This window comes from Ovis canadensis, chromosome 14 (genome assembly GCF_042477335.2).
Source record: "Ovis canadensis isolate MfBH-ARS-UI-01 breed Bighorn chromosome 14, ARS-UI_OviCan_v2, whole genome shotgun sequence".
Lineage (NCBI taxonomy): Eukaryota > Metazoa > Chordata > Mammalia > Artiodactyla > Bovidae > Ovis > Ovis canadensis.
Window position 1 is genome coordinate 65,462,614 of NC_091258.1, and position 27,081 is coordinate 65,489,694.

General features: G+C 46.2%; 1 protein-coding gene and 1 long non-coding RNA gene across 2 annotated transcripts; one reads left to right on the plus strand and one right to left on the minus strand.

Annotated features, from left to right (window-relative positions):
• Positions 1–7,763: 7,763 nt before the first annotated feature.
• Positions 7,764–11,824, minus strand: LOC138418982 (uncharacterized). Its single transcript, XR_011248821.1, has 2 exons — positions 10,325–11,824; positions 7,764–8,812 (listed from the first exon to the last, which is right to left on the minus strand). It is a non-coding gene; the product is annotated as an uncharacterized lncRNA (long non-coding RNA).
• Positions 10,651–25,219, plus strand: IGSF23 (immunoglobulin superfamily member 23). Its single transcript, XM_069551048.1, is given in 6 exon segments — positions 10,651–10,779; positions 13,165–13,206; positions 13,209–13,505; positions 16,536–16,805; positions 18,881–19,034; positions 23,939–25,219. Coding segments are annotated over 6 exon segments (837 nt in total). The 5' UTR covers positions 10,651–10,715; the 3' UTR covers positions 23,949–25,219.
• The last annotated feature ends 1,862 nt before the right edge of the window (positions 25,220–27,081 follow it).

Genomic DNA, 27,081 nt, shown 5'->3' on the forward strand with positions numbered 1-27,081 from the left:
AAAAAAAAAGTTTTTAAGCACAGCTTCTGTGTATCAGGAATTTAGGCGCGGCTTACCTGGGTAGTTCTGGCTAAGAGTATCTCTCACGAGGTTTCGGTCAAGGTGAGAACCAAAGTAGCAGTCAACTAGAGGTTAAAAGATTTGCTTTCTAGATGGTTCATTCCCTTGGCTGTTGACTGAAGGCCCCAGGTCTCCACCAGGCGGATTTCTCCTGAGGGCTGCTTTGAAGTGTGAGGGAACGCAGCGGGAAGAGCCTGAGACTGGAACGGGTGGAAGGGAGGGCTGTGAATCCGGCTTGATGAGGCGGCTGCCTCAAAGGTAGCAGGTGTGGGTAGCGGAGGCAGGTGGGGTACCTCCCAGTAGCATCCACTCCTCCCTGTCTCCCTCGCTTGAAGTGACCCCACAGCTGTAACCTGACCACCGTGCCCCCTGCCCTCTGTGGGGAATTAAGGACAGAAACCCGCCAAAAAAAAAAAGTCCTCATTGGTTAACAGCTGAACCAATCATAATGTTCCTATCCCCAGCAATAGACACGTGACGTGGTACCAAGTGAGATGACGTCTTCTGGGGCGTGCTGATGGGAAAGATTTTATTCTGTCTTAAAGAGAGCTAGTCACCTGGGGTCCTTTTTTCTGCCTTTGGAAGTTGTTGGCCCAGGTAGTGACTATCCTGGACTGTGAAGGGATCTGGCCTCAGAGTTCAACCTGCTGAGAGCAGTGAAGGAAGATGCAGAACTTGGGTCTTCGGTGTTACCACCGAGCTGCTGGGTTAACCAACCCAGAGCTGCTCTATCCTTGGAATCCTGCTACATAGGATTATACATGTCAGATTTTTAAATCTTTTTGAGTTGGGTTATCCTTTTTTTTTTTTCAACCAAAAGCAACCAAACATATTTTGGAGGCTGATTTTCTCACCTGATCATAGTCCCCATTCAATTAAGCATATAAGGTGAGGCGCAGGGACATAGGCAGCAAGAAGGAAGGTCTATTAAAAGGTTTTAAAATGTGAGCTGAACATTAAGGGGAAGAGCCCACCCACCCACATAAGACTTGAAGACTGGACTTGTCACCACTGTGGAATTCTTAACTTTGCAAGAAAACAACAGTTTTTCAAATGCAGCTCTCTGAGAAGTGAGGCGATTGTGCGAGGTAGATTCCCTACCCCCCCTCCCAATAATTGGGATATCTGAATGTCACCATTAACCTCCAAATGGGATACAGCTTAAAAGTAACAGGTTATTTATGGGACTTCCCTGGTGTCCAGTGGCTAGGACTCTGTGTTCCCAATGCCAGGGGCTCAGGTTTCATCCCTGGTCAGAGAACTAGATCCCACAGGCCAAAACTAAAGATCAGCATGCCTCAATGAAGACTGTAGATCCTGTGTGCTGCAATTAAGACCTGGCGCAGCCAAACAAATTTTAAAAAGAGAGAGAGTATCGCCTTCATACTCAAAACGTTAAAAATAAAAAGTGACAGAACCTGAGTCCAAAAGACTGGTTTGGGTTCACAGCCATCCTGGGACCCCTCAAACTACAATTTTTACTTTTGTCTCTAACTTCTTTTTTTTGCACGCCTCATGTTCTATTTGTTAATAATCATATTAATCCCATTTGCCTTTACATTGTAAGTTTTGACCATATTGAGACTGCTTCTTTGTTTTCTTAACACTAAAAAAAAAATAAAAAAGCGCGTGATTGCAAGACTTTGCCTTGAAACTCTAGGCTGTTTTAACTGGTAACAGAAATCTCAGCAACAATCTCTCTTCTACAGCTTCTGAAAAGCAGAGACTTTGGCTCGTGAAATCCTCTTTGTACATGTATTTTGAATAAAGGAGTCTTATAAGAAACCTGGACTTCAAAAGCTGATGTTGATTCATCATTTGAAAGCCCCCATTAACCTGCCGTATTAGTTTGCTAGGGCTGCCTTAATAAAATACTACAGGCTAGGTGGCTTAAATAAAATCACTCAGTCCTGAAGGAAAAGCTCTGAAATTGAAAGTCACTCAGTTGTGTCTGACCCTTTGTGACCCATGGACTATACAGTCCATGGAATTCTCCAGGCCAGAACTCTGGAGCGGGTAACCATTCTCTTCTCCTGGGGATCTTCCCAGCCCAGGGATCGAACCCAGGGCTCCTACATTGCAGGCAGATTCTTTACCAGCTGAGCCACCAGGAAAGCCCAAGAATACTGGAGTGGGTAGCCTATCCCTTCTCCAGCGGACCTTCCCGACCCAGGAATCAAACCAGGGTCTCCGGCATTGCAGGCAGATTCTTTACCAACTGAGCTACCAGGGAAGCCCCCCTGGAGGAAATCAACCCTGGATATTCATTGAAAGGACTGATGCTGAAGCTGAAGCTCCAATACTTTGGCCACCTGATGCAAAGAGCCAACTCACTGGAAAAGACCCTGGTGCCGAGAAAGATTGAAGGCAAAACGAGAAGGGGGTGGCAGAGAATGAGACGGTTAGATAGCATCACTGACTCAATGGACATGAATTTAAGCAAACTCCAGGAGACAGTGAAGGACAGGGAAGCCTGATGTGCTGCAGTCCATGGGGTCACAGAGTCGGACATGACTTAATGACTGAACAACAACAATGAGATGCCTTAAACAACAGAAAAAACGTTCTCATACTTCCAGCAGTCCAAGGTCAAGGTGCTAGCAGATTTGGTTTCTCCTAAGCTCTCTCTTTTTGACTTGCAGATGGGTGACCTCTTACTGTGTCCTCAGATGACTTTTTCCCTGCATGCATGCCCATCCCTGGTGTCTTTTCTTATGAGATCACTGGGCGTGTTGGGTTAGTTTAACCTCATTAAACTTAATTACCCCTTTAAAGAACTGTCTCCAATACAGTCACATGAGGGTTTAGGGCTTCAACATATGGATTTTGGAGGACACAATTTAGTTGCTAATACGTCCCAAATCTGGACTGGTTGTTTTAATAATAACCTGTTGCCCCTGATAATAATATCTACATTGATACTCCCTTTTCCGGAAAAATGCCAAGATCAGTTTTCATTGTTGCTTCTCTCTTCTACCCTCATGGAGCGAAGAAGAACACTCATGATTCTGCTAGATCCTTTATTGAAACAAATAGTGTTGTGTCACTCAAATTAATGTTTACCTCCTATTGCTATGGGCCGTGACTTAAAAGAGGAAGGCGAGAAAGTTGCTTTCACTTAGGAGGTACTATTGCCCTTGTGTTTTCTATATGTTGGGAAGGTAGATGATCTGGTGCTATGACATTCTTGTGTATATGATATGACTTAAGAGTGGACTGACTTTTTAAATAAATTTATTGATTGACTGATTTTTGGCTGGGCTGGGTCTTCATTGCTGCATACAGGCTTTCTCTAGTTGCAGCAAGAAGGATCTACTCTCTCGCTGCAATGCACGGGCTTCCATTGCGGTGATATCTCTTGTTGCAGAGCGTGGGCTCTAGAGCACAAGCTCAACAGTTGTGAGGCAAATGGTTAGTTGCCCCTTGGCATATTGGATCTTCCCAGACCAAGGATTGAACCCGTATCCCCTGAATTGGCAGGCAGGTTCTTAACCACAAGACCACCAAGGAAGCCCTGGATTAACTTAAATTGGCTGAAAGGGACAGACCCACACCTACCGATATTACAGGTTTAGTTCCAGGCCATTACAATAAAGTGAATATCACAGTAAAGCAAGCCACAGGAACTTCTTGGTTTCCCAGTTCAGATAAAAGTTATGTTTACACCATACTGGAGTCTATCAAGTGGGCAACAGCATTATGTCTAAAAAAATGCACATACCTTAATTTAAAAATACTTTATTGCTAAGAAACGCTAACCATCATCTGAGCCTTCAGCCAGCTGCAGTAACAACATCAAAGATCACCGATCAAGGCCACTATAACAAATACAGTAATAATGAGAAAGTCTGAGAATTGTGAGAATTACCAAAATCTGACACAGAGACAGGAAGTGAAAAAATGCTGTTGGGAAAATGGCACCAGTCGCCTTGTTCAACACATGGTTGCCACAAACCTTCAGTTTGTATAAAACATAAATCTCTGCAAAGCACAATGAAACTAGTAGGTCTATACTGGCCCCAGAACCACATCATACTTGCTGAATTCACAAAGAGCCTCTCAAAACACACAAAGCCAGTCTGTCCATGACTGGCTTTACAAAAATCCATAGCAGAAGCATCATGAGCAAAGCTTCCATTTCACTTTCATTTTCCAAATCTCATGCAAGTATGTCATATAGGTAGAAGCCTGGCTTCAAGGGAAGTAAGGAAATATAGCTTCCCACCCTCTGCGGTACTGGAAGGTATTCTAGACGGGGAAAGTCTCAGATGGTGAGCAAAGAAATGCAACAATCTAAAACCCCTGGGACATTTTCTCTTCAGCTTCCTACATCCAAGGGGAACTCCACTGCTGATCTGTCCCCTGTGTAAGTAAGGCCTGCTTTGCAGAAGAAAGTCCAGATAATCTCTGGTTTCTTTACACCCATTTTTCTACCAGCAACTGGGGGGAGATTGAAGATCTCAGTGAATATCACCCTTTGTCCTGATCTGCAGGTAGTAACAATTGAGAGAGAAAAAGAGATGCAGGGGTGTGTAAGAGAGAGGATAACATGATGGTTTTATTACCTGAACTATAAGCAACAGCAGGGAACGTGGCCCAGTGGGTTTACCATCACCTTCCCCTCCTTTCTGCTGCCCCCAAACTGAACAGCTTAAAATTTGGCTGCATGTGAGATATTCAAAATAATGATAGCTTGCATTACACAGAAATGTTTCTCCTGCCACAGTCCAAGTTGGTGTGCAGCTCTGCTCTGTGAAGGTGCCAAGGGTTCTTTGATATTGTGATACTTACCCCCTTGGCCCAGGATGCCAGCTCATGATGTCCCCACTCTAGCCTGAAGAAAGGGAAAATGAGAAAGGGAGGCCCTCTTCCTTTAAGTTCAGTTCAGTCGCTCAGTCATGTCCAACTCTTTGCAACCCCATGAACCGCAGCACACCAGGCCTCCCTGTCCATCACTATCTCCCAGAGTCTACCCAAACCCATGTCCATCGAGTCAATGATGCCATCCAACCATCTCATCCTCTGTCATCCCCTTTTCCTCCTGCCCTCAATCTTTCCCAGCAGCAGGGTCTTTTCAAATGAGTCAGCTCTCTGCATCAGGTGGCCAAAGTACTGGAGTTTCAGCTTCAAGATCAGTCCTACCAATGAACAACCAGGACTGATCTCCTTTAGGATGGACTGGTTGGATCTCCTTGCAGTCCAAGCGACTCTCAAGAGTCTTCTCCAACACCACACAGCTCAAAAGCATCAATTCTTCAGTGCTCAGCTTTCTTGATAGTCCAACTCTCCCATCCATACACGACCATGACCTCCACCTCTGCTCACGTCTCATGGACCAGAATCTGGTTACATGACCACACCTGCTGTAAGAGAGGCTGGGAAATGTAGTCCTTATTCCAAACAATGAAGGGCCCCGCTTAAGTTTCTTTAACTATGAAAGAGGAGGCTAATAGATCAGGGATGGGGGCACCACTAGTTTCTCTTCCTTGTAAACTTACCTTCCACAGGCCCTACAATCACGTGACAGGAGGCGACGGACCAAAATGTGCAGATTCAAAACAAGAGGAACACAAAGTAGTACAAAAACCAGAGTCACCTGAGCCTGACTCCAATCCCGCCTTCCTAACTGGCGCGCTGGTGGCCTTTTCTTTTTTAAAGTATTTATTTATTTATTGTTATGTGTTGGCCGCACAGCATGTGGGATCTTTGTTCCCCAACCAAGGATTAAACCCTTGCCTCCTGCATTGGAAGCACCAAGTCTTAACTACTGGACCACCAGGGAAGTCCCACTATTGGCTTTTTAGGTGAGACAAATCTCTGGTATATGGGACAGTCCCATCTGTTATTGGTGGATCTTTACAGCAATAAATGTCAACGCTATTTCATCCTCAGGCATGTGACAACCAAAATGTAGGGAGATATTTCCAAAACCCCTGGAAGGGGCTGTGGCTGCCTCTGAGGAATGGCAGGACATCCTTCCATGGAAATGTGAAACATGTGGGATAAGGTTTGCCCCATCCACACTTGGCCCCTGGCGGGACAGGGAGTTCTTTTGGCCTTCAAGGTGCATTTCACAATTCTGTCCAGAACGGCACCACCTTGCTATTTGTCCTGTTATTAACAAAATGATGCTTTGGACTTCCCTGCTGGTCCAGTGGTTAGGAATCTGCCTGCCAATGCAGGGGACACAGGTTCAATCCCTGGACAAGGAAAATCCCACATGCCAGGGAGCAATTAAGCTGGTATGCCACGACTACTGAGGCCCATGCACATTACAGCCGGCGCTCTGCAAAAAGAGAAACCACTGCAACGAGAAGCCCACTCACTGAAACCAGAGAAAGTCCACGTGCAGCAACAAATACCCAGTGCAACCAAAATTAAATAAATAGTTTTAAAACGATGCTTTACTGCTCCCCTCCGATGCACCATCTCACACACACACACACACACACACACACAAAGAAATAAATGATGCTGCAAGTATTCAAGGAGCCAAGGAGACAGGATCTGACCTGTGCCTCAGGGAATGCATTGTCTGAGGGCAGGAGGAAGGAAGTGAGGCTGGTTTGGGGTGACTGTGACTTACATGTGTGTGACCTTGAACAATTTATTTAACCTCAACCATGTATCTCTGTTTCCTCATATGAAAATATGAAAACAATAATATCTACCACTTAGGGATGTTAGAAGGCCCAAATGACTTAAAAAAAAATTTATTGGAGTATAGTTGATTTACCACGTTGTGTTTGTTTCCCAAATGACATTAAAAGATTGTTGTATATAATGTTTAAGATCACAGACTCTGGAAACTGGCACCTGGGTCTGCCCAGCCATCCACCAGCTGTGTGACCTTAGATAAGTCACTTACCCTCTCTGTGCCTTCTTTCCTCCTCTGTAATAGGGAATGGCAGCACTTGCCTCAGAGGGCTGTTGAAAGGATAACTGAGCTAATAGATGTCAAGTGTTTATAGCAGTGCCCCAGAGTTGAGTTCTCTGTAAATGTTAGCAATTGCTATGTCAGGATTATGTCCTCCAAGTGGGACTCATGTTTGTTTGATTGTTTCCATTAAACTCTACACTGTATTCTAATTTCACCAGTTTTTCCATTAAAGTCCTCTGTGTCAGGATGCTATCCGGATTACCATATCACATGTTGTTTCCATGCTCCTGGGTTTCCTTTGTGGCAGTTTCTTAGTCTTACCCTGTTTTTCATGGTTGTGAAAGTTTTAAGGAATACTGGTCAGATATTTTGTAGAACGTCTCTCAGTTTGGCTTGGTCTGAGTTTTTCTCATACTTAGACTGGGGTTACAGGTTTGGAGGGAGGGGAGAAATACCATGGAGATGAAGTGCCCTTCTTATCACGTCATATGAGGAGCTACCTAACACTCACATGACATCACTAGCGATGGTAGGCTAAATTATCTGACTCTAATGAAAGAGAAGTAACTTATTAGATGTTACATCTCCCATTTGCATTCTTTCTTCCTATTTGAGTATTCAGTCCCTTCCCCAAGTTAACTACAGACTTGATGATGGTTTATTATGATTTCTACATATGTAATTTTGCTATTTATTGGAATATAAGCATGGGTTTATTTTAGACTGTAAAGATAAGCTATGTACATGATTGCTCCTGGCTCTCTTCTGGTTAAAAAAAAATTTTTTTTTAAGTGTGGTTGCAAAAAACACCTCATGATACAAATTTTTAAGGTACAGTTAATTTTATTTTTGAGGTACAGATCAGAAATGTTAAGTATCTTCATATCATGAAGCAACAGACTGGGGCTCGTATTCTTTTGGTGACGCACCAAAATATTTACACCAGTTATGTGGAAAAATATGTTTTATATTCATCATTATGCTTTAATTTTCATCTGCATTAATATAAGTTGCATATTAGAATATAATTTTGTGAATATTAGTGTTTAAAAACTGAGTTGAGCTTATTTTAGTTGAGTTGTTTTAAGGAAAACTATTAAGTAAATAAGTTAAAATGTATGTGGGTGTGCATATGGGAGGTATTATGATGTGGTAAGAGAAAGGCTGAGGTTTGTGAAACACTGACTTGCTACATCCTCTTCCTCCCCCAAGGTCAGTTTAACCATCCGCTTCACAGGGCACTTCCCCTACCATCCTCAGTCTCTGCTGGATCCCAAATCATATGGTCTCAAAACTCTATTTTTCACTTTTTCTTTCAATCCAATTTCTTTTGGAGACAGGTAACTGAATCCCAAATCAAACTGGTCTGGGAAGATCAATGGAAATATATAGACTCACGTAATCTAAAATGTGAAGTCAACATTAGTACCAACTTCAGGCACAGCTAGATCTAGGTGTTTAAATGATATCCCCTGAAATTTCTGTTCACTTTGGCTATGCTTTACTGTGTATCGGCCTCATTCGTTTACAGCCCCTCTCAAGGTAGAAAGAGGGCCCCGAGCAGCTCCACGTTTATATCCCTTCTGCTTAGCAAGCCCAGGAGAAAGCAGTCCTATATTTCCCAGAATTCCAGTAAAAGCCCTCATTTTGCTCCTCCTTGGCCTGCTTTGGGTATGTGCCCAAGTCTCAAGAAATTACCAAGGCTTGAGGCTAAAATGCTCTGATCCGTTAAGCTTGGGTCACAAGTCCAGCCCTTACTCAGACACTGTGGTTGAAGAGTATAAAATGCTCTGATCGGTCAGGCCTGGGCTCCTCGGCTCCCTGGAACCAAGAGGAAGTTTGTTTCTCAAAAGAAGCTCCACTTGTTGTCACCTGGATAAAAGAATGTGAACACTGGTGGAGCAGAAACCACGAGTTCTCATCCATAGACGGTCATTAACCATACTGCAAATATTTGTTTATTACCCATCCCTGGTCCCCTGGCCTGGCTAGTTGCCCTAGCAGAGGCCTTCAGAAAAATCATAAAAGAGGCAGTATGGCTAGTACCAATAAAGACATAACCCTGTCACTTGATGATAACTACTTTTAGAGATTCAAGGGGGAGACTTTGTCCCAGGGTAGAGTAGAACCTAGACATCTCTGGGAGAGAAAAATAGGAACTTCTGAGTCAGATATGAGTTCAAATTCCAACACTCCCATTATTTCATTATTTCCAACACTCATTCTTTCATGCATTCACTAAAGGAAATTTATTGGGCATCCAGGAGAAGGAAATGGCAACACACTCCAGTGTTCTTGCCTGGAGAATCCCAGGGACGGGGAAGCCTGGTGTGCTGCCGTCTATGGGGTCACACAGAGTCGGACACGATTGAAGCGACTTAGCAGCAGCAGCATGATGTGCCAGGTATTAGACCTGCTCTAGACCCTGGGACATAGTCATGAGCCAAACATGACTGAAGGGCTCCTCTTGGATCTGACATTCTAGCTAGGGAGGTAGATGTGGGGGATAAGAGACAAATAATAAACAAATAAAAAAAGAAATGATTTCAGATCGTATAATAGTAGACATTATAAAGAAAATAAAGCAGTGTATCTTGCTAGCAAGAAGCAGGAGGGGGCTGCTGTACGTCAGTAGGTGTTTAGGGAAGACCTTTGTGGGGCATTACTATTTGAATTGATATTTGACTTGAGATTAAAATGATGAGATGATTATTATTCTTGTCTCAGCCAGTCATGAGATGATTCGTGAAAGCCTCCAAGGAGGAGTAGCAGGGCTAAGGCCCTGAGGTGGCTCACTCCAAGAACTGACAAAAGCCGTTATGAAGAGCTGTGTGGCATTGCATGAATTTTTTAGCCTCTGTGAACCCTGGAAAATGAGGATGTTCATACCAACCCCTCAAGGTACTATGAGGAGCCAACCAGAAAACAATTGTAAACGGCAGTAACTGGCACCCAATGGGTGTTCAGTAAATCCAAGATATTATTTGGGCAGTATTATTATTAACTTGAGAAGGAAAGACTAGGCCTCCTGAAGGGTCAAAAGGATGAGAGAATGAAGCTTTGATGGCTTCTCCTTCTAGAATCCAACATTTAGGATATATAATATGAGCACAGCCGTGAGAAAGGGCTCCTGATCGTGACTCGAGAACATTCAAGACACCAATAATAATTATTATAATTAGCATTATTGTAATAGCCACGGCCATTTTTTGAGTACCTAGGACATGCCAGACACTCTTTTGAGCACCTGATTTCTGTATGCATGGGCCCCTCTGATCCTAGAGAAGGCACTCAACACCCTCATTTTACAGAGGCTCAGAGTTAACAGTCTGAAGGTCTAAAGCAAAGTCAGGAGGCCAGCACGAGGCCCAGCTCCCCGCCTACCTGATGACCTTTGGCCCGTCGTCGCCTCTGATGTGGGGTTCCAGGGACAGTCCTGTCCTAGTTCTCCATCTTCACCGTTCTCCCGGCCCAGAGGGGCTGGGAGGGGAAGCTGGAGAGAGAGGCGAGCTCAAACACCTCTTCTCCAAACACCCTTCCCCAGCCTGCTCCCCCGCCCCGCCTCCCACTGCCACGAACCCAGGGCTAGAGAGGAGACTTCCCAGCTCATTACTGGAGACCAAGGCAGGGCACCGTGGGGGTGTGGCCAGGGAATGGGCGGGGCCTTGCGGAGGCGGGGCCAAGGTTGTGTACTTAATTGTGTGGTCTAGGAGACCCCACTCCAGAAGGGCGGCCTCTCCTGCGCCGCTGCCTACGCTGCGGGACAGAACGCGGCATGAGGTGGCCTCTGGGCACCAGCTGCAGCCACAGCCCCGCCTGGACAAGGCTGCTTCTAACAGGTGCGTGAGAGACAAGGGCTACACTCACGGGTTGCGGACAAAGAGAAGACATCCCTGGGGAGGAAGAGAGTCTTTATCCAAATCAGAGATGCCCCCACTCTTGAGTTCTGATTCTGGTCATGTTACAGCCCACGCAGCATGGGCAACTGACGCACAAGAGCTCTTGAAATCCCCGAGGCCCGTGTGACTGACACCTTTTACAAAGGAGTAAAGTGAGGCTCAGATCGGGGTGGAGTCACTTGCTCAAGCGCAGGCGGCTGGCAAAGGCAAAATAAGAATTCAGTACCCCCATGCCAGCCCCTTTCCACCAGAGCACCCTGGCTGACCCTAGCTATCCATATCTAATAATAATTTTTCAATAGCAATGAAAATAGTATAACAATCATAATAAAAAGAGGCCATTGTGACTGAGTACTTCTACATGTCAGCCTCTTCATGTAGTAACATTTAATTCTTAACCCCAGGATGCTAGAGCTACATGAGCCCCATTTCACAGAGCGGGAAGCTAAGACACAGAGAGGTTATGGGTCCTCCCCAGGCCACACAGCTTGAAAGTAACCGAAGAAGGACTTGACCCCAGATGGTCTGGCCACCAAGACCATACTTTCCAGAAACCACCCACATTTACCTCTTGGAGAGTAAATGAATTGCTTCTTTTTCCAGGCCTTAAAAAGTCCAGTTCCATGTAATTTCAAAACTTCAGCCACAGTTGAGAATTTCACTTCTGCCCCAGCTTGGACCTGGGTCAGGCTGCAGTGAGATGGGATGTGGTGGGCCTGTCCTTTTTCCCCACCCAGAGGTGAGGTCTGTGCCCACCCCCTCCACCGCCCAAGGCCATGGGCAGAGGAGAGGAAGGCAAGGAGGGTACAGGAAGGTTTCAACTTGACTGCTGTAGTGGTAAGGTGGGGACATGGCCTTCTGTGTGGCTGAGGCATGATGGTGAGATCTTTCTGGGTGGGAAATCCTCCTGGCAAGTCGTCTCCTATGGGGCTTTTTGCCAGGACAGGCTCCAGAGATGCCCCCATTTGGAGCTCTGACTGGCTCCTTCAGCGGCATTCACACTGGCTCATGGGAAACTTGTAGACATCTCTGTTGTTCCACCAAACGCAGGAAGTATGGACCACATCCATCCTGCCCACTCTGCCTCCATCTGATACCTGAAGACTTACAGGTCTAAGTGCCCACAAACTCCATGGCACACATCTCCAGCTCTCCAAGAGGTTCCTTGGAGCCCCCCTCACTTAGCAGGAGGTGGAGGAAAGTCCCAGCCCCAGCAGGGATCTCCAGTCCCCCAGAAAACCTCACTCTGCGCCATCTCCTCTTCTCTGTGAGTTCTCAGCCTTCTCTCTTGGCAGGGGTAAAGTGGCTGGTGCTGGAAGAACTGGTGATGGGTAACCCCTGTTAGCTGGGCTTCCTCGGTGGCTCAGATGGCAAAGAATCTGCCTGCAATGCAGGTGGACCCAGGTTCAGTCCCTGGGTTAGGAAGATCCCCTGGAGAAAGGAATGGCAACCCACTCCAGTATTCTTGCTTGGAGAATTCCATGGACAGGGGAGTTTGGCAAGCTACAGTCCTTGGGGTCGCAAAGAGTCAGACATGACTGAGTGACTAATTTAACAAAAACCCCTGTTAGCTAGACCTCAGTTGGGAATGGGGAGTTCGTGGTGTCTGTTGTTTTGTTCTCAGCCTCTGGAACCTTTGGGGAGATTCTGCGATAATGGAAGTCAAGTTTAACATTCTGGTGTATTTATATTTATATATAGTGATGCAGGGAACTGTTCTGGGATCAAACAGGAAAAAAACTGAACAATGACTTTTCTACATTTGATTGAAGGTTAGAAATGAAATGAAATAGCCATGTTCCAGGCAAGTAGGACTTCTGGAATTATCTCTATGGTTCTAGCTCTGAAATTCCATATGTATACACATGGAATTATATATATATTATATATAGGTTTTATATGTATTGTATGTGTGTGTATATATATATACATATATATATATATATATATATATAAAAATTGCATGTACATGCTAAGTTGCTTCAGCTGTGTCCAGCTGTTTGCGACCCCATGGACTGTAGCCCGCCAGGCCCCTCTGTCCATGGGATTTTCCAGGCAAGAATACTAGAGTGGGTTGCCATACCCTCCTCCAGGGGATCTTCCCAACCCAGTGATCGAACCCTTGTCTCCTGCATTGGCAGGCAGATTCTTTACCACTGTGCCACCTGGGAAGCCCCTTTTTATTTATTATTATCACCGTTGTCACATCAGCTCTCCACGGCACACGTTCTCACCAGCAGCGGAAGGGTTGGCGGCTGGGGCAGCATCTTGCCTTTGGTCCCATTGCTCCCTCGCTCTCTCTTCTCCCTCCCACCCTCCTACAAGGCACCCTGTTCGCATTCAGTACCTGCTCTGCCTCCTTGGAGCTCCCTCCTCTGTGTCTCTGGACCCCTTGACTGACGGAGCCGATGCCCACCTTCCAGTCCCTAGAAGCCTGGATAGGGTTCTCGCCACCTCTTGGTTCCAAGGGCATGAAGTCCGGCCAGAAGCCATGATCTTCTCTCCCGAGGGCCTCCCAGGGCCTGGCCACACTGGCCGGGAGACGCTGGACGCCGAGGGCAGCCTGATCATCAGAAACGTGATGACTCTAGATGCGGGCAGCTACATGGTGGTGCTGGAAACCAGCAGGGGACGCAGGAGTGCAACGGAGCAGATACCGATCAAGGGTAAGATCACCACCTGCCTCCCCCCGCCCCCACCCTGCCCCCCCGCCCCTCCCCCCCCAGGGGGCTCAGTGGTAAAGAACCCACCTGCCAATGCAGTAGGCATAGGAGACCGGGTTCGATCCCTCGGTTGGGAAGATCCACTGGAGGAGGAAATGGCAACCCACTCCAGTATTCGTGCCTGGGAAATCCCATGGACAGAGGAGCCTGGCAGGCTGCAGTCCATGGGGTCACAACAGTCGGACTTGATTTTGCAAGTAAACCACCACCATCGGTCTACATATCTGTGATCTGAAGGCCAGTTCTTCTAGAATGTGTGCAGATTCTGAAACCCCAACCACCTGCGTTGAGTCCTTGCTCCTTCACTTCCTAGTCATCTCTCTTTGCAAAGTGACTTGCCCTCTGTGTGCTTCAGCACCCTCCTCTGTAAAACAGAATCATGGTAGACCCATCCTTGTAGGAGTGCTATGAGGAACAAACAAATTAATCCACACCAAATACCTAGAACAGTGCCTGGCACCTGTTGCCAAAATCTTGGTTCTCTGTGGGAGATGCCAGGTAAAAATACAGAGACAGGGTTTTGGAGGAAAGAGAAAGAGTCACTTTATTTCTTTGCCAGGCAGAGTGGGAACACACTTTTTTAACTTTTACTCTATTATAAGAACTGTGTCCCTGGTGGAGGGCCTAGTGAGGAGTTTTATAATCGTTATAATGGGGCTCATGGTCTGGGATACATGATAAGGATCAAAGTAAGAAAGGTCTTATATTCTTCTTCCTTTTGTAGAGTTTCAAAACAGCCCTAGTTGACATCAGGCGACTCTGTGACTCTGTCTGTCTATCTCCCGGGTTATTGGCCCATTATCTTCTTTCTGAAAGGAAGAATGCTATAGGGGGTTGTTACAAGAAGTATGGGGGAAGGTGAACCCCAGGTGCAGGGTGTAACTCACACAGAGTCTGAGAGTGGTTAAGGAATTAGCTTTGTGAAAGGCAGGCCTTGCTACATGCAGTGAGTCAGTGGCAGTTAGAGTAAAGCTAGGATTGCTTAACTCTTTCAGGCCAGTTTATGCTGTGTCCCCAGGCTGTTCATTGGTTCCTTATTTTCCTTCTTTATCAGAAAAGTCTCATTTCCATCTTTGCTGCAACACACAGAGTAATCGAATGTTCGCCATGAGTATTTCAGGGGACTTGACCTCTTTGAGCCCTTGTTTCCCCATTAAAAGGATGATAACAATGAAATCTACCTTGTAGGGTTGTTGTGAGGATTAAACGAGTAAATCCAGTGGCTTTCAAGTTTTTTAAATCATGACCCTGGATGTTCATCTATACATCACAAGTCACTTGTCTTTATAAGTGTCATAAAATAACAATTATTGCTAAGTGTAAGGCATTCTGATACTTTCTTTTACATCTCATTTCACATTTTAAATGCTGATTATTCACCCAATGTGCTCAGTCATGTCTGACTCCTTGGGAGCCCATGGACTGCAGCCCTAAATGCTGATTACAACCTACTAAAATAAGCTACAAAATGACTTCACCCAAGCATGGGTCTTACTCGTAACATAACAAGCCAGTAATATAACAAGCTGTAGTTAACATGTGTTTAGAGTGGTGCTTGGCTCACAGTAAGAGTCCAATCTAGACGGCTATCACATCAATTCTTTTTTTAAATAATTTTATTTATTTTTGGCTGTGCTGGGTCTTCATTGCTGTGTGGGGTCTTCTCCAGTTGCATTGAGTGGGGGCTGCTCTCTGGTGGTGGTGTGCGGGCCTCTCCTGCAGTGGCCTCTGTTCCTGCCAAGCCCTAGGTGCATGGGCTTCCACAGTTGTGTCTCATGGGCTCTAGAGCACACGCTCAGTAGTTGTAGCACGGGCACTTAGTTGCTCTGTGGCATGTGGGATCTTGCCAGACTAGGGACCGAACCTGTGTCTTCTGCAGTGGCAGGCAGATTCTTTACCACTGAGCCACGAGGGAAGGCCCTACATTGATTCTTGTTTCCACACCCCTGGGTTCTTTCTCCTCCTGCACGGCTTAGCTCAGGCACCACCTCCTCCAGGAAGACTTCTCTGAGCTCTTTGGCTGGATTGAAGATTTGTTTCACTTTTCATATTGCACCGAATGGTAATCAGCTCCATATAGAGGTCCCCAGCACTCTCCATGACATCAGATCCAAATCCCAGCTGTGCCCTGGCCCTAAGACCCCCAGACCTCAGAGTCTTTCACCTGAAAAAAAATTAAGAACTATGGTGAGGAGGTGGGGAGGGGAGCTTCCCTGGTGGCTCAGCGGTCAAGAATCTGTTTGCCAGTGCAGGAGATGTGGGTTCCATCCCTGGGTCAGGAAGATCCCCTGGAGAAGGAAATGGCAACTGACTCCAGTATTCTTGCCTAGGGAATCCCCTGGATAGAGGAGCCTGGTAAGCTACAGTCCATAGGGTCACAAAGAGTCGGACACAACTTAGTGACTCAAAACCAACAAGAAATGGTGAGGATGATGTATGCTGTCTGTAAGGAGCCCTCCCAGTAGCCAGTGGCCCAGGCCCCAAGCCTTGGAGGACCCCTTGACCACCACCGCCCTCACCTACATCCAATCTATCAGCAAATCCTGTGGACTCTAACTGCAAAATAATCCAGAATCCAGCCACTCCTCCAGAAGCTCCTTGGCCTTTACCCTGGTCCAGCTGAGGGCAGGGGACCTGGGGTTTATGTACCAGTCCACACTGGTCACTGTGGAAGGCTCCGTGCCCACTCTCCAGTGCTTTGGCCACTGGCTCCATGAGCAGAGCAGGCTCTGGCGGCCAGTGAATGCCCTGAAGCCACAGATGCAGTGTTGGCAGTCATATGTGCTGAGGACTGCTCAGCTCCATCCAGTGTCTGGATCAACAGTGGGCACAGACCAGGCCCTCCAAACATGGTGGTGAATGAATGAATGAGTGAGTGAATGAATGAAGGAATGCCTCTGCGGTGAACAGAGGAAGGGCTCGGCCTCTCTGAGTGGTCTCCACCCATGTGACCTTACCCCCTTGTTTGCACAGCCACCTATGATGGGGTGCAGCTGGTGACATTCCTGGGAAATAGACAAGGTATCCTCCGGAGTGAACTCAACTACTCTGTGATCCTGCAGTGGGCGGCTTTAATCACACCTGAGCCTGTGCTACGGTGGACCTTCAATGGGAGACCTCGTGGAACTGGGGAAAGGCTGATTATCCACAGGTTGTCCATGAAGGATCTGGGTACCTACTTATGCTTGGCCGAGAATAGCGAGGGAGTGTACCTCTCCCAGCCTGTGACTCTCATGCTGCCACGTGAGTCTCCCACCCTGACCCCAGACCCCTGGCCAGTGGCCAGCTTTCCTGATCCCACTGAGCCACCGTCTGTGAGCAGTTCCCTCTGAGACCCTTTATAGTCAAGGTGACATCCCATTCTTTCATCCTCCTGGCAGAGTGGGGATTATTAGCCCATTTTACAGATGAGAAGCTGTGGCCCAAAGACATGAATGCAAATGAAAGCTCAGGGCAGGATCTGGAGCTGGCTGTCTGGGTCCTTCTGGCTCCAGTCACTTTCTACTGTGTGTGTCTGAGAAGTCTCTTTGCCTCTCTGAATCTCAGCACATGCCACAGGAAAAATGAAGGTGGGAATATAACAAGTGGTTCCAAGCACGGGCTTTGGAATTTGAATTCTGGCTCCACTACTTGCTGGCTGTGTGACTCTGGGCCAGTGCCTTGACTTCTCTGTGCTTCAGTTTCCTCAGTATTCTGAGGAATATAAACCGGGAAAGTAATAGTGCCCACCCGCAAAATATAGCTGTGAGCATTCAGTGAGATAAGCAGGTGAACAGCTTGAAATAAGAGTGCCTAGCACTATGGAACACTAGTGAGTGCTCAGCAAACATGCACTAGTATCATTGCTATGATTAGTACTATCCCTATTATTATTAATTTTGTGCCTGTCACCAGAGGCAAGAGTGTGTACAGAGGCTCAGATGGCAATGACAAGACGAGCCAGTTATTGGGATTAAAAAAAGTGGTTTGGGAGCCAGTCAAAGGGGAGCTCAGTTCCTGCCCCTGTGCCTTCTTGGCTGGGTGACTTAGGACAAGTGGGGTCCCTTCCCTAGAGCTTCAGTTTCCTCCTGTGTATAACCAATGTGATTGTGTAGACCTCTACAAAATTGCTGGTAAGGAACTGAAATGGTAAACGCTGGAAGCTAGTAGAAAATCAGTGAGCTGGTGCCTTAAATAGCAGCAGTTGCCATGCATGTTATTTTTAGTATTTCTATTCATAGGGTGGTCAGGAGGCACTGCCTAAAGTAGATGGGGAGGCATGTAGGCAGCAGGAATCACTTGAGCCAAGGTCCAGAGCAAGGGAAAGATAGAGAGGGTGGAGAGCCTGGCTTGGCTACGTTCCTAGAGCTGCTTCCTCTCCCCAGCCATGGTTCAGTGGGAGGTTTCAGGATTTGATTTTAGGTAATTTATTGGGAGAAAAAATATAAATCTCGGAGCACCTGGTGACCCTGATACCTTCACTGAGAATGACAGTACTTCTAAGACCCCCTTCCCTTGTTCATCAACTGTTCAGGAAATGTTTATTGAGCACCTATTATGTGACTGGCCTATGCTGGGCAGTGCTCAGGACAACTGGTAACAGAGACAGTCCTGGTCCTGCCATCACAGGACTTCCAGTGCAGTAGGGGACAGGCCTGACAAACAGTAATGACCAGAGTGGGCAGGGCTGGGATGGGGGAACTCAAAGCGCTGTGAGACCCAAGGGCGCACCCAACCCAGCAAGGGAATCAGGGAGGGCTTCCTGGAAGAGGGGACATCTGAGTTGGTACGAGGACACATAGAAATTGTCCAGGCCAGGGGGGAGAAAATGGCATTCCAGGAGCACAGATAAAGGCTTGGAAGTAGGAGAGGGAAGTAGAAAGTTAAGTAGAATCCAACAAGGCTTAGTTATAAATGTAGAGGGTAGAGAGAGATGAGACTGGCTAGATGCAGGTTCTTGAACGCCAAGATGAAGTCCTGGGAAGCCATGGGAAGGTTCTGAGCAGGAGAGGAACAGGGTCAAGTGTGGACTTTACAAAAACCCCTCGGGGGACTTCCCAGGTGGTCCAATGGTTACGATTCTGTCCTTCCAATGCAGGGGGCACAGGTTTGATCCCTGGTCAGGGAACTAAGATCCCACATAAGATGTGGCCAAAAAAAATTAAGAACCCTCTGGTTTCTATGTGGTGATGAGATGGGTTGGGGAGAGACTGAGACGGGAGAGCAGGGAGGAAGCTGGGGTGGAGATGGGGAGGATGGGGGAGGAGGTGGAATGGCGGGGGGCGGGGGGGTACGGAGGGAGGGTATCTCCTCCAGTCTCTACCCTTCTTGATTCCCAGAAGCGGACGTGGAACCCACAGAACCTGCACCCATCTCTCGGAACCCCCCGCTCTCCCTGTCAGGAGGATCTGCCATTGCGCTCATCGCGGCCGCATCTGTGGCAGGCTTGGTATTGGTTGGAAACGTGCTCTTCACCTTCATCCGGAAGCTAAGGTACCTGCCTTCCTTTCTTCCCATCCACTCAGCCTCCACAAGGCACAGAACTCTCTCTGCTTCAAGACTGAAGCCAAACCAACAACCTTATCCCAGGGAGCATGAAGTTCATTCAGAGAGGATGACACAGACCCCCATGTGCCCCACCCTACTAGTCAGTTCCCAAAGTAGCCCCAGGGAAACAAAGACCAGGAGAGGGTCCTGGATCTGGGTTCAAATCCCCATTCTGTCACTTACCCAAAGTGAGGCCATGGCAAGTCACAGCCCTGCTCTGGGCCTCAGTTTCAGTTCAGTTCAGTTCAGTCACTCAGTTGTGTCCGACTCTTTGTGACCCTATGAACCACACCACGCCAGGCCTCCCTGTCCATCACCAACTCCCGGAGTTTACCCAAACTCATGTCCATTGAGTTGGTGATGCCATCCAACCATCTCATCCTCTGTCGTCCACTCTCCTCCTGTCCTCAACCCTTCCCAACATCAGGGTCTTTTCAAATGAGTCAGCTCTTTGCATCAGGTGCCCAAAATATTAGAGTTTCAGCTTTAGCATCAGTCCTTCTGATGAACACCCAGGATTGATTTCCTTTAGGATGGACTGGTTGTATGTCCTTGCAGTCCAAGGGACTCTCAAGAGTCTTCTCCAACACCACAGTTCAAAAGCATCAATTCTTCGGTGCTCAGCTTTCTTCACAGTCCAACTCTCACATCCATACATGACCACTGGAAAAACCATAGCCTTGACTAGACGGACCTTTATTGACAAAGTAATATCTCTGCTTTTCAATATGCTATCTAGTTTGGTCATAACTTTCCTTGCAAGGAGTAAGTGTCTTTTAATTTCATGGCTGCAGTCACCATCTTCAGTGATTTTGGAGCCCCCCAAAATAAAGTCTGACACTGTTTCCACTGTTTCCCCATCTATTTCCCATGAAGTGATGGGACCAGATGCCATGATCTTCGTTTTCTGAATGTTGAGCTTTAAGCCAACTTTTTCACTGTCCTCTTTCACTTTCATCAAGAGGCTCTTTAGTTCTTCTTCACTTTCTGCCATAAGGGTGGTGTCATCTGCATATCTGAGGTTATTGATGTTTCTCCCGGCAATCTTGATTCCAGCTTGTGCTTCTTCCAGCCCAACGTTTCTCATGATGTAATCTGCATATAAGTTAAATAAGCAGGGTGACAATATACAGCCTTGACGTCCTCCTTTTCCTATTTGGAACCAGTCTGTTGTTCCATATCCAGTTCTAACTGTTACTTCCTGACCTGCATACAGGTTTCTCAAGAGGCAGGTCAAGTGGTCTGGTATTCCCATCTCTTTCAGAATTTTCCACAGTTTATTGTGATCCACATAATCAAAGGCTCTGGCATAATCAATAAGCAGAAATAGATGCTTTTCTGGAACTCTCTTGCTTTTTCCATCATCCAGCGGATGTTGGTAATTTGACCTCTGGTTCCTCTGCCTTTTCTAAAACCAGCTGGAACATCTGGAAGTTCACGGTTCACATATGCTGAAGCCTGGCTTGGAGAATTTTGAGCATTACTTTACTAGCGTGTGAGATGAGTGCAATTGTGCAGTAGTTTGAGCATTTTTTGGCATTGCCTTTCATTGGGATTGGTGGCCACTGCTGCGTTTTCCTAATTTGCTGACATATTGAGTGCAGCACTTTCACAGCATCATCTTTCAGGATTTGAAAGAGCTCAACTAGAATTCCATCACCTCCACTAGCTTTGTTCATAGTGATACTTCCTAAGGCCCACTTGACTTCACATTCCAGGATGTCTGGCTCTAGGTGAGTGATCATACCATCGTGATTATCTGGGTCATGAAGATCTTTTTTGTATAGTTCTTCTATGTATTCTTGCCACCTCTTCTTAATATCTTCTGCTTCTGTTAGGTCCATACCATTTCTGTCCTTTATTGAGCCCATCTTTACATGAAATGTTCCCTTGGTATCTCTAATTTTGTTGAAGAGATCTCTTGTCTTTCCTAATCTATTGTTTTTCTCTATTTCTTTGCATTGATTACTGAGGAAGGCTTTCTTATCTCTCCTTGCTATTCTTTGGCACTCTGCATTCAAATGGGTATATCTTTCCTTTTCTACTTTGCTTTTCACTTCTCTTCTTTTCACAGCTCTTTCTAAGGCCTCCTCATACAGCCATTTTTGCATTTCTTTTTCTTGGGGATGGTCTTGATCCCTGTCTCCTGTACAATGTCATGAACCTCATTCCATAGTTCATCGGGCACTCTGTCTATCAGATCTAGTCCCTTATATCTATTTCTCACTTCCACTGTATAGTCATAAGGGATTTGACTTAGGTCATACCTGAATGGTCTAGTGGTTTTCCCCACTTTCATCAATTTCAGACTGAATTTGGTAACAAGGAGTTCATGATCTGAGCCACAGTCATCTCCCAGTCTTTTTGCTGACTGTGTAGAGCTTCTCCATCTTTGGCTGCAAAGACTATAATCAATCTGATTTCAGTGTTGACCATCTGGTGATGTCCATGTGTAGAGTCTTCTCTTGTGTTGTTGGAAGAGGGTGTTTGCTATGACCAGTGTGTTCTCTTGGCAAAACTCTATTAGCCTTTGCCCTGCTTCATTCTGTACTCCAAGGCCAAATCTGCCTGTTACTCCAGCTATTTCTTGACTTCCTACTTTTGCATTCCAGTCCCCTGTAATGAAAAGGACATCTTTTTTGGGTGTTAGTTCTAAAAGGTCTTTTAGGTCTTCATAAGTACCATTCAACTTCAGCTTCTTCAGCATTACTGGTTGGGGCATAGTCTTGGATTACTGTAATATTGAATGGTTTGCCTTGGAAACAAACAGAGATCATTCTGTCATTTTTGAGATTGCATCCAAGTACTGCATTTCGGACTCTCTTGTTGACTATGATGGCTACTCCATTTCTTGTAAAGGATTCCTGCCCACAGTAGTAGATATAATGGTCATCTGAATTAAATTCACCCATTCCAGTCCATTTTAGTTCGCTGATTTCTAGAATATCGACGTTCACTCTTTCCGTCTCCTGTTTGACCACTTCCAATTTGCCTTGATTCATGGACCTGACACTCCAGGTTCCTATGCAGTATTGCTCTTTACAGCATCGGACCTTGCTTCTATCACCAGTCACATCCACAGCTGGGTATTGTTTTTGCTTTGGCTCCATCCCTTCGTTCTTTCTGGAGTTATTTCTCCACTGATCTCCAGTAGCATATTGGGCAGCTACCAACCTGGGGAGTTCCTCTTTCAGTATCCTATCTTTTTGCCTTTTCCTACTGTTCATGGGGTTCTCAAGGCAAGAATACTGAAGTGGATTGCCATTCCCTTCTCCAGTGGACCACGTTCTGTCAGACCTCTCCACCATGACCCGCCCGTCTTGGGTGGCCCCACACGGCATGGCTTAGTTTCACTGAGTTAGACAAGGCTGTGGTCCATGTGATCAGATTGGCTAGTTGTCTGTGATTGTGGTTTCAGTCTGTCTGCCCTCTGATGCCCTCTCTCAGCGCCCACCATCTTACTTCGCTTTCTCTTACCTTGGACGTGGGGTATCTCTTCACGGCTGCTCCAGCAAAGCGCAGCTGCCGCTCCCGACCTTGGACGTGGGGTGGCTCCTCTCGGCCACTCCTGCGCCATCGCGCAGCCGCCGCTCCTGCAGCCTCAGTTTGCGCATCTGCAAAATGGTGGTGGTATTAATAGCACCTGCCTCATGGGGCTCTCATTTGGATTTCTCAAGCCTTTTGGGGCTTCCTTTGGTGGTCTTATAATTAGAGCTCTGCGCTTCCACTGCAGGGGGTACAGGTTTGATCCCTGGTGGGGAACTAAGATCCTGGGATATGGTCCTCATTTTCCACATGAGTAGAACTAAATTGCAGAAAAATCCATCAACCTGCCCAAGGACATGCTGCTAACAAAGAGTTGACCCTGAATCAAACGCAGGTCTAACTCCAAGGTCATATTCTTAGAGGGGAAAGGTGAGATATCAGATAGTATGAAAGTGCTCACTCAGACTACTCAAAGTCCCTGCCTCCGTGAACAGCAGAAGAGGTCACTTCCTGTCCTCCCTGCCATTCTGGCCAAGACCTATTTATGACAGACCACTGCTGATGGCATCCAGAAGGAACCAGCCTTGTCCCGTCAGCTGGGACCTTGGAGATGACTCTCCCGGTGGGAAGAGGCAGTCTCCAGAAAAGAGGGGTCTGGACTGAGAAGCACCCCAGGAAGGCCTGCCAAACCCACCAAGGGCCAAGGGAGATTCCCCGTAGGTTTGCAGTTACATTCTTGGACCCTGACGCCTTAAGCTTATCCCAGCTCTGCCATATGCTAGCTGTGGGACTCTGGGTGACCCCTTTAACTGCTCTGTGCTCCATCTGTGAAACAGGGATAATGGTAATATAATATCTGCCTCAAAGAGGAGGTGTGTGAGGGACTTCCCTGGTGGTCCAATGGCTAAGACACTGTACACCCAAGGCAGGGGTCGTGGGTTCAATCTCTTGTCTGGGAACTAAGATCCCACATGCCACAACTTAAGAGTTGAGTTCACATGCCCCCATGGGGGCAACTAAGACCCGGCACAGCCAAATAAATAAATTAAATAATTTTTTTTAATAAAGGGTAGATGTGGGACTAACCTGGTGATCCAGTTGTTTAGACTCCATGCTTCCACTGCAGGGAGCGTGGGTTTGATCCCTGGTCAGGGAACTAAGATCCTACATGTGGCCAAAAAATAAAAATAAATACTAAAAAAATAAAATAAAATAATAAGGTAGATGTGTGGATTACATAAAATGGTAGGAGTGAGATACTGTTAACTGTGCCTGGCACATGGTGAGCCTTCAAAGAATGTCAGCCACGTGTATTATTATTATGGCTATTTTTGTTATTATTATTATTTCTCTCTCCATTGTAGGTCTGGCTGACAATGAAGAGATGAGTGAACCATTTGGGGGTTTAAATAAATTGAATAAAAATAAAAATACAAACAAATGAATCTAGACAAAAGGAGGCATTACAAGCAGATCTTAATCATGAATTTTTCCATGGTATTAAAATACTAACAGCTATTTTACCATATCCAGTCAAAATATACATTTTGTGGGACATGTGTACATTTCTGTTCAGTATATAATTAGTAGTGGAATTTCACAGTTGTAGAATATATATATCCTCAGCTTTTATCAAGCAGTTTTTATAAAACAGTTTGGGAGCATCGATAACTGTTTTACAACCAAGTTCAGTGTATTTTCAGACAATGGGTTCCACAGTGAAATACTACGTAGTAGGACTTCCCTGGTGGTCCAGCAGATAGGACCCTGTGCTTCCAATGCAGGGGATGTGGCTTCAGTGCCCGGTTGGGGGACTAAGAGCCCACATGCCGTTCGTCATGGCTGAAAATAGGCTCCTGGGCTCTGAAATCCCTATTTCCAATCATTCGACTGCCCCATTGCTCCTTCCCTGGCGCCAGACCCTCCTTCCCATTGCTCCCTCCTATGTCAGGGAGGTGTCCTTGTGTTCATATACATAAGCTAAAAGCAAGGTACAGAGAGGGCAAGTGATTTGCCCAAAGTCACACAGCCACACGTGATGCCAGCCCAAGTCTGCCCAATACCGAAGCCTGTTTCTCAGACTAGCACATCCAAGAACACTCTCTGGTGAAGGAAGTGTCCATGTCTGTACTGTCCTCTACAATATTATCCAACACAAATGGCTGCTGAGCCCTTGAAATGGACATCATGTAACTGAGGAACTGCATTTTTAATTGACTTTTAATTAATTTTAATTTACATATCCACCCATGGCAAATGGCTATTGCATTGGACAATGCAACTTAAACTCCTAATTGTTAGAAAATAATAATAATAAATCCCCCAGCAGCCATATGTGTATATTACTGACTCCGTGGCAGTTCTGGGGTCCTTGCCCTGATCTATCCAAGGGTCCAGGTTTGCTCAGAAACCCCTAATATTGAACCACACCCTTTCCTGCCTGCAGCATCCCTCTACTATAAAAGATAAATGAATCATTTCCTGCCTGGGCAGTGGTGAAGGCAGCTGGTTCCCTGGGTCTTAGAGTTGACTGCAGCTGCCACTCGGCCGCCAGCTAGAGAGCAGCTGGCCAGGGCTGTAGAACAGCTGAGAATCATCATGATGCTCCTCCCTCACTGAAAATAAACTGTGCAAATTTTCTCAAAGAGATTTCCTTACCACCTCTGTTATAAATTCACTCCCCTAATTGAACTTGCCCATAGGACTGTTCTGCTTTATAGTACTTAGCACATTATGTCATTAACTATTTATTGGTTATACCAATTGATAATTTAACAATTATCTCCATGATAGGGCTTCTCAGGGGGCTCCAGTGGTAAAGAATCCATCTCCCAAGCAAGAGATTCTGGTTCCGTCCCTGAGTTGGGAAGATCCTCTGGAGAAGGAAATGACAACCCCCTCCAGTATTCTTGCCGGGGAAATTCCACGGACAGGGAGCCTGGTGGGCTACATACAGTCCGCGGGGTCACAAACAGTTGGACACAACTTAGCAACTAACCAACAACAACATCTCCAGGTTAAATGTCAGCCCCGTCATAGCCAGACCTGTATCTGCTCCACAGGATGTGCTCAATAAATGTTTCCTGAATGAATGAATGAAAGAGACTAAAACCACACCACTAGGAAAATTCAAAAGCTCAGACGTGAAAGCATTGACTGAGTCTCCAGCCGTCTCTAAGTTGGAGTTTAACAGGAATAACAACCTGACTTGAGCTCCTCTCACTCTCTCTGTCAAAATAAAAATGAAAAGGTCAGGCATCTTGAGGCCCCTCCCCTAACCCCACATGGAGGGTAAACGATCATCTGGCTGCAACAGAAGGGCCCAGTCTCAGCAACTGTGGAGGCAGTTACCCTCAGAGTCCCCGAATTCATTCTCTCCTCCCTCTATAATAACCAAATCTTCAGTTTCAGCTGGGCACGTGATGTCCAAGGGGAAAGAAAAACAACCTTGCCAGTAAAATGTGGAAGGGTTATGTGGGACTTGCAGAGCATGCCCTTCAGGCGAAGGAGCATCTTCTCCTGCTGGCAGGAATGAGAAAGTGATGACTGGAGCCAAGCAGATATATAAGATCCTGAGGTGACCGTCTCACATGGAGGATGACAGAGTGGCAAGCGTGAAGTGTGCCACACCCAGCTTGTGCCGGCTCACAGGAACTTACTTTGGGAAATTCCCCAGCGGTGGTTAAGACTCTGGGCTTCTACTGCAGGGGGCTTGGGTTCAGTCACTGGTCAGGAAACAGATCTCACATGTCTCAGGGCAAAAAAAAAAAAAACACCCAGAAAACATAAAACAGAAGCAATATTATAACAAATTCAATAAAGACTTAAATGGTCCACGTCAATAATCTTAAAAAAAAAAAAATACTTATATCTCTTCCTAACTCTACATTCAATGATAACATGCTGGTAGACTGAAATCAATTGTGATAGTGATATTTACACCGAGGAAATTGGGAATTACTACAAATCAGGAAATTTTTTTCCAGAGAGATAATTTACCAACCCTCCACTGAAAAACAGATATCTGGAGATTTTGTGAAGCTGTTCAATTAGCCCTGTCTTAAACATATGTGCAGTTCCTTTTACATGAAAGGAGAAACAAAAGTCTATCTTGCCAAACCCACTCTTGTTTTAGTTCCATTGTTTTTTTGCAACCTATTCTATTCCCTTTTTATTTTTATTTTTTTAATTTTTATTTTTACTTTATTTTACTTTACAATACTGTATTGGTTTTGCCATACATTGACATGAGTCCACCACGGGTGTACATGAGTTCCCAAACATGAACCCCCCCCCCCCGCCACCTCCCACCCCATATCATCTCTCTGGATCATCCCCATTCCCTTTTTAAAATATTTATTTATTTGGCTGCACCAGGTCTTAGTTGCAGCATGTGAGATCTTGCTCCCTGACCAGGGATTGAACTTGGGTCCCCTCCACTGGGAGCTCAGGGTCTTAGCCACTGGACTACGAGAGAGGTCCCAACCTGGTCTAATCCTAATGGATA